This window comes from Poeciliopsis prolifica, unplaced genomic scaffold (assembly GCF_027474105.1).
Source record: "Poeciliopsis prolifica strain line A6 unplaced genomic scaffold, Auburn_PproV2 SCAFFOLD047, whole genome shotgun sequence".
Lineage (NCBI taxonomy): Eukaryota > Metazoa > Chordata > Actinopteri > Cyprinodontiformes > Poeciliidae > Poeciliopsis > Poeciliopsis prolifica.
In genome coordinates, this window is record NW_026562422.1 from 3,751,930 (window position 1) to 3,767,013 (window position 15,084).

The window sequence follows — 15,084 nt, forward strand, 5'->3', positions numbered from 1 at the left end:
AGCTACAGTCTGCGACCATAAGGCTGAGATGGGAGGGGGAGGTGTGTGTTTATGTGTGTGTATGTGTGTGAGTGGGTGAGAGGGGTGCCAGATCTACCCACAATCCCTCAGTGAGATCACACTCACTCTCCGCTCCTGATACTAATCCTCAAAAGGGCAGGAGTGTGCGTCGGCGCCCGTGTTTGCAAAGCCGCTCGTCTGCGGCGGCTTCTGTCCAGTCAGAGACGAGTTGAGTTTGTTTATGGAAAACAGCAGAGCGAGGCGAGTGATGCAGCAGGACGAAACTCTTCTGTTCGTGCACACGGTTATGTCTTTCTGGGCATCGAATTTTCACCAAGAATGAATGCTTTGCTGGTTGCGTGGCTTTGTGCGCTGTGCTTGTGGGACCGAGTGACTGACAGAGGCAATAAAGAGAGATGTGTTTTCCTCTGTGTGTGTTTGTGTGTGTGTGTGTGTGCGCATGTGTTTGGCCTCCAAACATAACATGTCATCTCCTCTGCTCTCCTCCTCCAGCTGAGGACTGCCAGCTGCTGTCCCAGATCCCCAAAGTGCGCTGCCTGAGGAACAGCAGGCGAGAGGGTGAGTGGGAAGACTGGGAAGACTGGGACGAGACTCCAAACTCTGCAAAAGGGTCCAGCGGGGAATGTACAGACAAGCTCATTTGGGAGCTGGTGGTCAGCAAAAACACAAAATATCATCAGATAAATTCGGTCCGGTTTCCCGTGCAAATATCGTAGCACGCCTTGAAATAACACAAGTGTGATATTTCAGGAAATAAAAGTAAATAATTACTGAATATCGATGAAAAAGTACTAGATTACCTCACTCACAACAAGATCATTTTCCCATGTTAGAAATTAAATAAATTGCCTGAAATAAATCAATAAAGCAAAGATAAGATGAGCCATACGAGACATACTTCAGAAAACAAAAGGAAGAAATATATAAAAACATGAGCTATAAATGAAATTGCCACAATTTAAGTGACAGCGTGAAAAATGTATGTTTTGTTAAAAACAAACAAACAATGGCTGTAAGGAGATTTTCGATGTGTTCGTCCTAGAAGATCAAAGCACATTCATGTGTAAATGATGCAGATCTAAATCCAAATGGATTCATGGCAAGACATAAAAACTGATGTTCGCGGACGTTCTCCACTTAATCTGACTAAACCTGAGCTAAAAACATGTCCGCCTTTAGGTGGACCAAGCCAGCAGAGATATACTTCAAAAACCTCAGTTTTTCATCAGCAGTGTGGAAAATGTTTCTGTTGATCCATGACAGCATATGACTGGAAAGTGAAAAAAAATAAAATAAAAGGACAACAGTTTTTTGTGTGTTTCTCATTTTGAGGCTGAAGCTACCGGCAGTGACCTCATGTTGTCGCACAGCCTCCTTTCTGTTTAAATAAGTGAAAAGCAACCTGGCTTTTGGTGTCATATGTACAGTACCGAGAGGTTCCAGGTCTCCTCTTACGTGTCCTGCTGCATTATGGGAGTCGCTCGGATGAATTAGTTGAGGTCAAACGTTAAAACCGCTGGAGCCAGGAGGAAAGTTTCTGGCTTTTTTCCTTCTTTTTCTGCCTGTGCTGCCTGCTCACAGCTAAACTGAGCATTTGTTTCGGCTTATGAAGCACATGCTGACGAAGCAGAAGCACGTCGGATTCGGGCCAGAGCGCCGTCCGACCGGCGGTCACGGCCGACCAGATCAAGCTTATCTTAAAGATTTCCTTTCCCGCCAGCTTTAAAAATCCGGGGCAGAGAGCTAAAGCTTCGAGCATGAGCTGAATCTTTCACAGCTCTTCTCCGATGAAAAATGTTCAAGGCAGATTACTGTTTTCACTTCCCCCCCATAACAGAAGAAGAAGAAGAAAAAAACATGGTTACGTCATCAGCCGGTGAATTGATTTGAGCTTTAAATAGCTTCACAGCTTCAGGCATCATTGAGTTTCTCTCGTTTAATGCGTCGCACTGTGTCAGAGGTCAGCGAGCGCTAACACAACAAGGCAGGCTTTTGTCAATGAGATACAAACCAGCTGCTGAGCACAAAATGAGTTTCACTTCTGGTGTTGGAGCTTAAAAAAAATGCTTTGATTTCGTTTCCATTTCAGCTCTCAAACTGTTGAAGCTGCTCCAACGTGATTAAGTTCTTGCTAACGTAGATCCTGCTGCGCGTTTTAGTCGTCTCTAGCAGAGGTTTCCTCCAGTGAGGCCCTGTTTAGCTTCATTCATCTCCCCCCTCTACTCTGACAACAGCTCGGCAATTATTGTATCGTTTAAAATTTATTGTGATACATTTTTTTTAATCATGATAATAATTTTGATTTGATTCCATTTAATTGTGTTTAAAAACCCAACAAACTGCACGTACTGTCGGGATCGTTAACTTGACTGTTTTTTCCCACTTTTCGCGAAGATGAAACAAAGTCACGATTTTCATTTTAATGATACAAATTACACTTCTTTGTGAATCACGTGTTTTTCAAGCAGCATTTGTGTTTATGGGGCTATAAATGCTAGATTCACAGCCAGACAGTTACCTAAAAAAGTAGCAATCAATAGTTCTTATTGGTCACTTTTGTCGTCATCATAATAGCGCCACGAAATATTGTGATAAAACCTGAAGTCCATTTCTCCTTAACCAGCTTCCCTGTCTCTGCTGCAGAAAGGTTATCCCCACAGCATGATACCGCCACCGCCATCGCTCATTACGGGAATGTTCAGGGAGCATTTTTTCATGTAGGCCAGAAAGTTTCCCTGCGCAATCATGTGCTTGTTCATGTCCGACTGCCTCATAAAATCTGAAATAACTCCACGGGGTAGAGAATCTGGTTAAGCAGCCGGTTTAACTCTGCACCATTGGACCAAGATGGGACTCATTATTTTGTAAAACCCTCATTAGTTTGAGTAAAAACCAAATCTGCCAACCTGCTGCGAGCCATGCTGAGCAAAGCTCCCTTTCAGAAACTTGTTTCTGTTTTTCTGCTTAAATGATAGCAAAAATAAAATTATGTGTCAATAGAAACAGTTAAAGAATCGTTTTGCTTTTAACTTGATGATGCAGAAAAACATTATACATTTATTTGACGAGTTCAAGATTTTACGAGCTTATAAAAGGATCACTAGTGAACTTCATGTGTGAGACGTGGACACACAGGAAGCGCACAGTATGTGAAGCGGGGACATTTTCATTTTGGGCCATATGAATGTTCTTAAAGGGCCGGTTGTGCCTGGATGTACAATACATGTAAAATCCTTTTTTTAAAACAAACAAACAAAAAAAACTGCTGAGATACAGCGGAGCAGCTGTATCTGCATTCCATAAGTACGTCTTAAAATCAAATAATGTTGAACAAATTTTCACATTTGTTCAATATTCCAGGATTTCACAATTGATTTTGCGATTTTTTTATTTTCAAAGTAGCACAAATTTTGAAATATTTGCCAGAAATCTTGCCTTTTTATGACAGTAAATGTGTCTTTTAGCGACTTGCCAAATCGATCACGGACTACAAATTGACAAATAAGGTTGAGAAAGAAGCACTGCCACCTGCAGGTGGGAGTTAGCAGTCACTTGAACCCGACATTTTTGACCATTCTTGCTTAAAAATTTGCAGTGAACTGTTAATTTAGTGGAAATTTCTCCAATGGAAAAAAAAAAAACCTGGAGCGACTGATCAATATAATTCCCCACTAAACAGATAAAAACAGCTTTGATTTGATTGATGAAATAATATTTAAGCCTATAGTTGTCCTTGAAGGTTTTATTTATGCGTCTCTCAAGGTCACATAAAAAGTTCTGGTGGTCCGGAGTTGGCCCGCGGGCCCTGAGTTTGGTGTAAAGCGTTTCAGTACTCAGGGAAGACGATCAGCGGCGCACCGCCTCCGGCCTCCCATGTATTGTGAATAACCAGTCAATGTAAACATGACAGCGGTTTAAAGGCGGTTTAAAGGGTCACAAACGTCACACAGGTCTTGGTGTCTCTCACACTTCAATCATCTGGGACTAATCCAGTCTGGATTTACTCTGAAAGTAGAGGCCAAGAGTTTTCCTATCGATAAGATATGAACTATTTACAGCCTTTTTACAAAACCTAACTGTACCGCTCTGCAGGGAATTCCACGTTAAAATAAATGACCATAATCAAAGATGCAGCTTTAATAATGTCTTGTTTTTAACATGACATCTTTTGAAATACATTCCCCCCTCCCCGCCAGCTTAAACGACATCTTGTTAACAATCCATTTATTTCACTGCCTTGGAAAAAAGGGGAGACATTCTGGTATTTAGCTCGGGCTAATCCAGTTAATCGCTTTCATGTCTAAAGGCTGTTTAATCTTCAGAGTTTGTGCCAGCTTATGTAATGCGTAAATATCACAGAAATGTTTTCATTTTTAATTTTTTTTTCTCCAGAAAGTCAATTAAGTTTAATAGGAACTGACATGAGGGGTTTTTTTAATTTTCTTTTTCAATAAGACGTGGTGGAGATGGTTGATTTGGAGGTCAGCAGTTCGAAAAAGCTGTTTTCTGAGAAAAACAATTTTCTGTCATCGTTCCTGGCGACCCAAATCTGCCGGGCGGCTTGAGTGGAGGACCTATGGAAAGAGGGAAGGGTCAAACTTTGTGCACTTTGCAAAACAAAGTGCCATCTGGAGGATTAAAAGCACAGTAGCTAGGTGAGGGTTTTGTTTATTCCGTATTTTGTCATACAGATACTTTCCCTACGCTCAAGTGTCACTCATGAAATATTCTCTGTGGGTTTTCTGAAAAACACATTTTGACCAGGGGGAGGAACTGATTTTCTGTCTTCAGCGTGAAGCCATCTGGATATTTCTTAACTTGGCGTCCATTTTCATCAACTAAACACGAGATCCATTCCTGCGACAATGAGTTGACACTGGAGAGAAAGTAAAAAGATGGGAAGAATTAAAGGTTCATTTTTTTTTTTTTTTTGTAATGGGGAATTTATACCAAACATCCTAAAGCTTACCCACGGAGATCCTCTGAAGACACTCGTCTAATTAACAAACAAAGTTTTAGGCTTTGTGACAAATTCGCTGAACACAACATGATTAATTAGCTCTGAAACCGCTAAAAAGGCTGCTAACATTTCCAACTTCTTTTTGATTCATTACAGACAAAAATTTTGAAGTTTAAAGAATAGGTCCATTAGCTTTGCTAGCTCAATAACTCAATAATCCTTTGGATGATTGGTTTTTCTCTTGGCTCTCTCTCTTTTTAAAAAGGTTGGATGATAAAAATCTGGTGCGTTTGTCTCGACCAGCTCCTTTCTGACCGGCTGTCTGTTTACAAAGACTCCAAAATTCGTTCAGTTTGTTTGTTTCTGTTTTGTCTCTTAATTTGGATATTTAAAACATCTTCAACTTCCAGTGCTTAATGTCCCTTAGAGTTTGTTGATCTTTGAGAGACTTGCGTTATTATACAATTAGTATTACTTGAAAATGAATTCAAAATGACGATATTATCATTTATCGCAATACTTTCTGGGACGCTATATCGTCCGACAATACTTGGCTTTGTGACAGCCCTGTGTGTGTGTTCAAGTTTGCTCGCCATGTTTTCCTCTGTGTTAATTATTAGTAACTTGCTGGAGAGTTTCTAACCTTTAAGTGTCTGCGTCATGTGTTTTCCGGCAGGCTTGATCCGATCACGAGTGAGAGGAGCCAACACGGCCTCTGCCACCATTCTGACCTTCTTGGACAGCCACTGCGAAGTCAACGCCGACTGGCTGCAGCCGATGATCCAGAGAGTCAAGGAGGTACAAAACCAGATTCGTTCGTTTCTGTTCGACGTTCTTTACACGCAGGATGAATTCACCGTCACTCTGCCCTCCCGCTGTGTCGTACTTTAGCTGCTTTTCAGGATAGATTTTTAACGGTTAAAATCTAACGGGCTGATCTCGCACATAGATGTCGATTTGTTTCTCAAAGTTTTAATTTATACCGTATTTTTCCGATGCTATTTATTTGCTACGTTTGTTTTCGCACCAGCCTTGCTTAGTCAGTTTCGTCAAACTCGAGTTTGTTTCCCAAGAAAGTCTGCTTCGTTTGGGGAGGTATGAATGCTGATGCGGACCAAAAAAAATGAACTCTGGTCTGCCTACAATCCTAGTTTTCGGTTCAGATAAAGTCAATTCTGGTGCAGTTGTATGTAAGCGCCGCTCCAAAAGCAGGAAGTGGACTACAGCGCATGGCATTCTGGGTAAATGCCACTTAAACAAACCCAAGTCTAATGCCAGCATAAGAAATCCTACAATCTGGTTGCATTTCTGTTTACATTTTTTAAAGAAGAAAGGTGCCCTTATGTCTTCTTCTGAGGTTTTTGTGTTGTTTTGTTTTGTAGTTTTTGGTATAGCGCCTCCACAGGTGAGGAGGGAAACAGGTTTTTCACTGTTTGTTTGACACAGTGCAGTGAGAAAGTAAATCCCACCAGCTGAAAATGTAACAAATGTTGCAGCTTTGGTCCCCAGTTGAACGCAGTCCACCAGACTGTCAGGAGTGAAAACACCCCAGGTGCAGTAAAGTGATGCTCAGACTTGCCAATGTTCCCTTTTGGAAGCTAACAGATGAAAAGAAGAAGCTAAATGTTAGAAATCTGGAAGCAAAAACCTTCCCAGCGTGAGCTTACTGTTTGTGCCGCGTTGCACTGCGCTCAGTCGGTGTTTACTCTTGCTGCTGGCAGCTCGCCGGCTCGTTTTGAGATCAAAACCAGCCTTTGTGAATGCAGCCGACAGATTCTTCCAATTCAATGCATCCTGCAAATGAAGTTATGCAGCCCACCAGGGACACTACCATCACATCCAAAGTAGACTACCCAGATTACACATTGAAATGCAAGACCAGCCACTTTCCATTAAGGAGTTGCGTTTTATTTTCGCTGTCATTTCAAATGTGACCCCTCAAGGACATTTGGTCTGCGAGTCGTTCCCTCTTCTACGCTTAGAAGAGGAAGTCATTTCGTCGTCTTGATGGAGAGCGATGTAACCATGGAGTGAGAACATCGTTGCTTACCTATGAGCTGGATAATTTAATATTCCTTTCAATTCTTTTCTCTCTGTGCATGGGTTATTACGGCCTTCTCCATTTATGGTCGAGGGAGATTGCTTCTCATATCCATCTCACAAGGCAATAAAACCAGTTACTTTTTACCGTATAATGTCAGAGAAGTTCAAAAAGCTGTATTTATTCGCCCTTCTTTGTGCCAAAACATGTCATTTTTACATAGATATATACTATATATTATAGATATATACTAATCTATTGATAGATTTGGCATTTTTTTCCTCATTAATGTATTTACCAGTTGGTTCTTGCATCATCTTCAATACTCAAAGTGTTTCTGCTGCAATATGAGGTCTTTCTGCGGCGTTTACACTTGTGTTAATGTCACGTTTGTGATTTACCTAAAGTTTTTTCCTCTTATTTCTTGAGGATACAAATGCACCGGAAACATATGTGCAAAATGCCAAACAGCTCAAACATGGGCTCCCCATCCCTTCTCTAAGACATAAACGGAAAATTTCCGAATGAAGGAAAGAAAAAAAAAAAAGAAATTAATCAGAACTATTTCGATTATGTTTGCGCCACGTCCACCAGGAAATGTGCTGGTGTTTTGGTTGTGTCTTTTTCATGTGCCGTCCCATCTCCGCCTCGCACAAACAAACACGGACAGGCATGGATCGGTTTCCAACCAGTTTCCACTCCGACACGTTTTCACCGAGACTCTGTAAAGTTGAACATATGTGCAATTTTAAATTGACATTTGTGACTGGTCACTGGTCTTATTTTGTGCACAAACTAGACCAGTGTGTATTTGGCAGTTTTATTGCGAGGGAACACAATATTTATTGGAGGGTAACACAAAGGAATCCATGTTTTTCATCATCTCTAAACAGATTAACTGCTTTCTAAACCAGCTGAAATGTGTTACTTTCCAGCTGGATAAATTCTCCACCTAACACGTCCACGTATTGCAGACCTTCGTGTGTCGTAGAAGCGCTTTTAAACACAAAACGCCTTTTGTTTTAAGTCACAGCATGGGTGCGTTCACATCGTTTGCTTTCGGTGAGCTCGTCTTGTGCTGTGAGCTGATCTGACTCATTCAGCTTTCGTTACGGACTCTCAGCTCGGCATCCATGAGAGCTCAGTGATAATTCACTACATCCTCATATTGACTCCATCTGGTCCTGAAGCCCATTTGTTCCCCTGAAATTACAGCTCCGGGTTTAGAGTGGGAGCCAACAGACATTGTTTGTCTCCGCATGGCGACCGCTGCTGATTAATAATTCACCACAATGACTCAAACGGCTTTAATTTAATTAAATGCCAGGAATTAATAATTGCCCACTTATGTTATGAAATTGTGGCAGTCTCTGCTTCCCGTAAATGAAGAGACTTAAGGCAGTGAAGAATCATTTTGAAGCTTAGTAGTAAATTTGCAGGCAGATTAGTTTTCATTAATGCTTTTCTTTGACTGTGTGCTTTGCACAGATTAAAAACTGATAAATTGTACAGCTGTATAATTTCATTTTTGATCCAGTTATCTTCCATACAGTGGTTTTATAAACCCGGTTTGGGGACAACTTGTGAAACAATTCCAGATATTTACATTTTTGCCTAAAAACAAAACTAGTAAGGACATTATTATTCAGAATTTGATAAGAAAGAGGAAGAATTGTAATATTTACACTTCAAATGTCCTGCTGGAATTATAAAATCTGCTCACGAACACGGTTATGGTTTTGTGTGGACGTATCAGGGTAGAGACAGTTCACGTCTTCATACAGAAAATATCCAGTTTTCAGATCTTTATTCCCCCCTTACCTCGCCATCCTCCCGTCGCCTAGACACTGTGACAAGCTGGCAAAAACGGAGCTTGAAAGCTATGCTAACAAAAGCCTAGCAGCGCGAGCGATGCCTTCGTTGAATTTTAATTGGTTGGAGTCCAGCAGGAGGCGGGAGGCGTTTCAACACGAACCACATCTGCATGCATGTTTATATGTCAAAGTTAGAAAATCAGGCATGATGTCACTAGAGTGTAATTAACAATCTAATTACATTTTTTTAAATTGATGGACAACACTACTAAAAACTTCTAAGTGTGTCTATAATAAGAGAGTGGACAATCAGGGTGCTTTTAACAAAAAATTAAAGTCGGCTCTACTGAGTTCCACATAATCTACCAAACTTTGCCGCCATAAAGTGAATTGGTTGGTCTTGTAATTGAGAAAGGCTCAGCTGATCCTCATGCTCACTACAGGTGGTTTCAGAGAAGCTGTGCGAAAGGAAAAAACATCAGCACTCCTCGGTACCAAGTGGTCCACTTCATGCACTGGGTTGCTTGTGACAGAACGAGGCGGACAGCTCGAATTGGGAGCAGCTGTTTGTTCGGAGTCGACGTTTAGCTGTTCAGTCAAACACACACCGACGCGGCCCACCTCTGCACAAACAACAGCGCGTGCACGTCGCCTTCACAAAGACTCGCAGAACCAGCAGGAGCCAGCGGTTCCCTCATCTGGCGCGTTTACTTTGGGGATCGGGTTGCCTTTGCAGCGGGAGGTGGTTTAACGCTTCACAGATGTGACTCCGAGAATAATAATAAAGTAAAATGTTTCAGTTTTGTTAACAAATCGCTGTGAAAACCAGTAAAAAAAAAAAAAAAGAACTTGACCTAATCCATTCCTGCTGTCCTCCTGGTACAGAGTATTGCCTCATAAGTTGGAAAATGAAAGCTTTGAGAATGTGTAGTTTGTGTGTTGCTGTCGAATGTAATATTTCTCTGGGTTCTGAGTCATCTCAGGAGCTCTCTGTGTCATTTCTGCTGTTTCTTCCAGGATCACACACGAGTGGTCAGCCCCATCATCGACGTGATCAGCTTGGATAACTTTGCCTACTTGGCTGCATCTGCTGACCTCAGAGGAGGTCAGAACCCAAAACAAGGCAACACGCACAAAGACGGCAGTACAGCGGCTTCTACCCTGTTTATGCTATATTACCAAAAGCATTGAATCAGAACTCGAAGTTGTAGAAATAAGGTGTCCCAGTCTCTTCTGGGACCACTTGTTTAAAATCTGGAATTGGCCCAAAACAAGGTCAACATGGTTAAGAGTGAGCAGTGTTGGTAAGTTGACCACAAACCTGAGAAGAGCTCTTTTGGAATACATTAGACCCCAAGCCAACATCAGTGTCTGACCTTACAGATACTCTACTGGAAGAATTGTTAAATACACCCAGAAAACCCACTTCCAAACAGTCTAGGTTCTTACCAGATTTGGTGCGCCAACATTCGGCTCTGATAGACATGGATGATGTTAAACACAATTTACCAGGTTGGATCAATTTGCTTCTGTTGTTACGATCGAGTCATCATGAGTTACAGGATGTGACTAAACACTGAATATTTTTCTCCTTTTATTTATTGATTTATTCTTCGCTTCCCTCTCCATTCATGCTGCCTCTTTCATGTCAGGGTTCGATTGGAGCCTCCACTTCAAATGGGAGCAGATTCCCATTGAGCAGAAAATGGCGAGAAGCGACCCGACGCAGCCCATAAGGTACCGCCGTCTCTGGTGTCTGCCTCTACGTTTTTAACTGATTCAAACCCAGAGATGCACCATGCACACGTTCAATCGTTTTAAACGGATTTACGTTTTGAAACTTCAGGTTTTTAAATATCAGATTTTGTTTTATTTTTTTATTTTTTTAACTTGATCGAAGTCGAAGGGCACAGCCAGTTTGTGAGGAGCTAATCTCCTTACTGATTTTTAAGGGTTAACTAGCATCAACCAAATTTAGCAGGTTGCTGCTCTGGAGCGTTCAACGCACTGGCAGGGAGGGGAAACCTCAGCAATTATCTTTGTGAAGAAAATGTCACCGTGGTAAAGTTTGTTAAAGCCATTTTGAGTCGCACTTTTCACAGTGAGAGAAAAATATATATGTTCTATTCAAGACGGCTGCCGATCTTTCCAGTAATTCCTGTCCCAGTTGCTATGAGGTCACTCTGTGCAACGCTCAGCAAAATATATAAATATATATAAAAAATACAAAACTGAAAAATTCCCCAAAAACTCCCAACACACATCTGAGTGTCAGAGGGTCATTTAACATGTTCATTTAGTTGGAACAAGCAGAACGTTTGTGGAAAGAGGTGATGCTTTAACGGCCCCGTGTTTGGTTAGCAGCAGTTTGGCAGCAGTCGTTTAATTTCTGCTGACGATTAGGGAGAGTTTTTTTTTTATTTCCTTTCTTTTTTGAAGCAGTCAAATGCTAACAAAGCGTAGAGAACGAAAGCAGCAGCGTGTCAGGGTGTGGGCCAAAATCCAAAATCCTCCACGATGACGCAACAGACTGGTAAGATCCTGCAGAGAGGGGCCACTTCCAGGCGTTGCTGCTGGAAGGGCTGCATTGTGGGTTCTTTATTGTAATTTAAATACAAAGAAATTACAATAATGCACGTTTTTTCAGACTGTGTCTGAATCACTTTGGCAATTATGTCTGGCCAAAATGTCAGTGCTCCACAAACGTTCAACAAAATACACCAGCATGTTTTGATTTTCCTGAGAGAGGATGTTTTGTTTTAAAGTTAGTTTTTAAAGTCACATTTTAAAAAAGTCATCCCATGCTTTGAGGATTTCACTGAACGGTGTTCAATCCACAAACACTAAAATCGAAAGACTGCAAACCTCAAGAAGTATTTTTTTGCATCACATGGATCACATGACCAATGACCAGATGTTGCCGCTGGTGCAACCCATGAAGAAGAAGACGACAGGAAGTAGTTGGAGCGGTTTAAATTTTTTTTTTTTTTAATTATTGTCTAATATCACAGGTGAATTAACTTATTCACCTGTGATATTAATTGCGATTCTTGTTTTATGGACCTACACACCTGCAGCTATCACCGCAGCAAAATGAGGTTCTAGAAAGTGTTGATTCAGGAAGGCTGAAAACAAATGCACACCACACTTTTCAGATTCACGTAAAATAGAAAATGCTTTTCTATTTGCTTTAAAGCATGGCACTATGTTCATAAAAAAACAAAAAAATCCCGCTAAAATACCGCAAAGATGTGGTCGTGATTTTTCTTTTTTTTTTTACAGCGTTGAAAAACATAAGTACCGTCAATATTTTTGTGAAGTTCTGTTTTGGTAGCGATTCCAAAACTCTTTGTTGACATTAATAAAGGTAAAAACTTGTCCTTGTCCTTCTGTTTCCACAGGACTCCAGTCATCGCTGGTGGGATCTTCGTCATGGACAAGAGCTGGTTCAACCATCTGGGCCAGTACGACACTCACATGGACATCTGGGGCGGGGAGAACTTTGGTGAGCATCGCTTCAGCCGTTGTTTGTTTTTTGTTTTTCTTTATGTGAATCTTTTCCAGTGTGCAGATTTAATTTTAGTGGACCTTTTTTTCCCTCTTTTTTGGAAAAACAAAAAAAGAAATAGCCGAGACCAAAGAACCAGGCAGAAGATTTTTACCAACCATTTTTTGGTCAAAAAGAGAAAATGATAAATTATCCAAATGGGAATTTTGAACTCATTTTATTATAATGCAATTAATCGATTTATGACTTATTACCTATACACTGAGTTATTATAGGCAGAAACAGGATGCTACATTTAAACTCGCAGAAAATATCATTACTTCAAAAGCGTCACTTTGACATGTATTGCTATGCATATAAATCAATACTTTGTTGCACAATCATTATTTTAAGCAGAACAGATTACAACTCAGCGAAATGTCTGCAGAAAGGTCAGAAATCTGTTGGGTTTATTTCTACACATAGGCTGCCACAATAACTAATTTTGCTGGACGATAAATTGCCCCAAAACTTATTGCGATAAATGATAACATTGATGTATTGAGACCATTTTCAAGCAATATAATAGTAATAATGTCGCAATAATGCACGGATACTTTCCTAAGGATCAACAACTATTAAGTTCTAGTGAACATTTAAACACTGGAACTGGCAGATATTTTAAATATCCAAAATAAATGGAGGAATACAGTAGAAATAACAGATTAAATGAATTATGAAGTCTCTGTGAACTAAATTGTTTTCCAAAAAAAAAATCTCTTTGAGATCAAAATACCAAGCTGAAGACTTTTGTCATCCAGTTTTTGGTAAAAGAAAAAAATGAGAGAAAAACATCAAGTCAAGCAAATGAAAATGATTTAGTTTCTTTTAATGCATCACGTGATTAATTGATTAATTGTTTACGGTGGCAGGCCTTGCTACATAATGAAGCATGCCTGCAACGCATAAAATGATGACCGAAAGAAAAAGGGGAAAATGCCTTTCAGTCTTGACTTGCCACCTCCACTCATTTGGATGCTGGTAAAAGACAAAAAGTATCAACTGAGATTAACTTCACAACGCTAAAAATCTGTCTTGCGTCTCGCTGGGGAATTCGGCCAGGGAGATTTCACCACGATGCAGTCTTTGGTTGTTGGGTGAGATGAATCAGATTGATAAAGCCGTGCCCGTCCTCACGCAGAGCTGTCGTTCCGGGTCTGGATGTGCGGAGGAAGCCTGGAGATCCTTCCCTGCAGCCGCGTGGGTCACGTGTTCAGGAAACGCCACCCGTACGACTTCCCAGAGGGCAACGCTCTTACCTACATCAAGTGAGTTGAGCGGGCTGGCTGTCTACCTGTAGCATCGCCTGAGAGCCGTCAAGGCGCTCAATTCTGTGATCCTCTCCCAAAGTATTGCACGACACATGGAGTGAGATGTGAATAGATACGTCCGCTGACACATCTGAATACTTTTGACACATTTTAAGTGCGTTTTCATGATGAATGAGCTGTAAAACCTGTTTATCCCTCATCTTGAATGTGTTGTTTTTGATAGCAATTGAAGGCAAAGAGGGAAAGACGGTAAATCTTTTGAGAGAAAACCGGTCTGTAAAAGGATAACTAAGTAAGACGAGAACGTTTCGATCTTTGAACATTGTGTCCAATTATTGGTTTTATTTGACTCCGAGTGCCGGTGTAATTTTGTCTAGTCTTGTTCTGTGCAACACAGTCAATCTAATGCAGTCAGACAATTTTTTATTTGAGCAAATGCTGAACCTTCACCAGCCAGTTGCTTTAAATATACAAAACCCTTTTATACATTTGCTGACCTGTCATACGTAATACGATGTCACTTCCACTCCGATCCTAAATAATTAATTGTCAGTCAGAGCAGGAACACTAGGAAATGTATAGAACAACAAATGACAATCTTTTAATAACTGTTCACACATTTACAGATAACACAGGAAAAAAAATACAATGTTTTTGTAACAAGAGTTTTATATTATCCATTTATATGTAATATAAACTCTTTAAACCAGAAACTTTAAATAGTCTAAAATCAGTTTTGGCGGGTCAAAACTTGACATATGTGAGAAATTTGCCACCTGACTCTGATTGGTGCATTCCTACTTCTGTTCTTCCTGCTCATTTCTCATCTGCTGCTAATATAAACCAAAAACCTGAGTTCTCAAAGTGAAACGGAGCAGACGACACCAACAATCAAGTCCGCATGGATGATTCTTAGTTTTTCACCATTTAGAGTTAATGTAAGCATGAAACATACATGGCCTCTGGACGCCCAGATCCACATGTTGGAAATGGACCACAAGATGTTTGTTCTGAAAGCGTCGTCCGAATTACACCGCTTGTTCTATGTTGCTGAAATGCCCGCAAATCTGACATCGTACAGCAAGATTTTCTCTCTGGTGAAGCCGGGGGGGTTTATAGTTTATTTATTTATTTATTTTACGTCCGGAAGCTCCCCTGTTCTACACTGTCATTAGAGCTGACTGCAGGAATCCAGCAGCACTCTAATCATGGCATCTAAGCAGGTGTGTCTGTGCCGACGCAGGAACACCAGACGGGCCGCCGAGGTGTGGATGGACGAGTATAAACAGTACTACTACTCGGCACGGCCGTCTGCTCAGGGCAAAGCCTTTGGCAGGTTTGTCTCTTGGAATCATTCCCCCTCAGTGTGTGTGCGTGTGTGTGTGTGTGTGTGTGTGTGTGTGTGTGTGTGTGTGTGTGTGTGTGTGTGT

General features: G+C 40.9%; 1 protein-coding gene across 2 annotated transcripts in view; it reads left to right on the top strand.

Annotated features, from left to right (window-relative positions):
- The window catches only part of galnt16 (UDP-N-acetyl-alpha-D-galactosamine:polypeptide N-acetylgalactosaminyltransferase 16), a 39,751-nt gene that overhangs the window by 14,417 nt on the left and 10,250 nt on the right, over positions 1 to 15,084 (top strand). For both annotated transcript variants that reach the window (XM_055057139.1, XM_055057140.1), the window contains exons 5-11: positions 514 to 579; positions 5,658 to 5,779; positions 9,854 to 9,941; positions 10,489 to 10,573; positions 12,238 to 12,341; positions 13,525 to 13,651; positions 14,898 to 14,990. In XM_055057139.1, the coding sequence (XP_054913114.1) occupies positions 514 to 579; positions 5,658 to 5,779; positions 9,854 to 9,941; positions 10,489 to 10,573; positions 12,238 to 12,341; positions 13,525 to 13,651; positions 14,898 to 14,990 (685 nt within the window). The remainder of the gene's footprint in view (positions 1 to 513; positions 580 to 5,657; positions 5,780 to 9,853; positions 9,942 to 10,488; positions 10,574 to 12,237; positions 12,342 to 13,524; positions 13,652 to 14,897; positions 14,991 to 15,084) is intronic.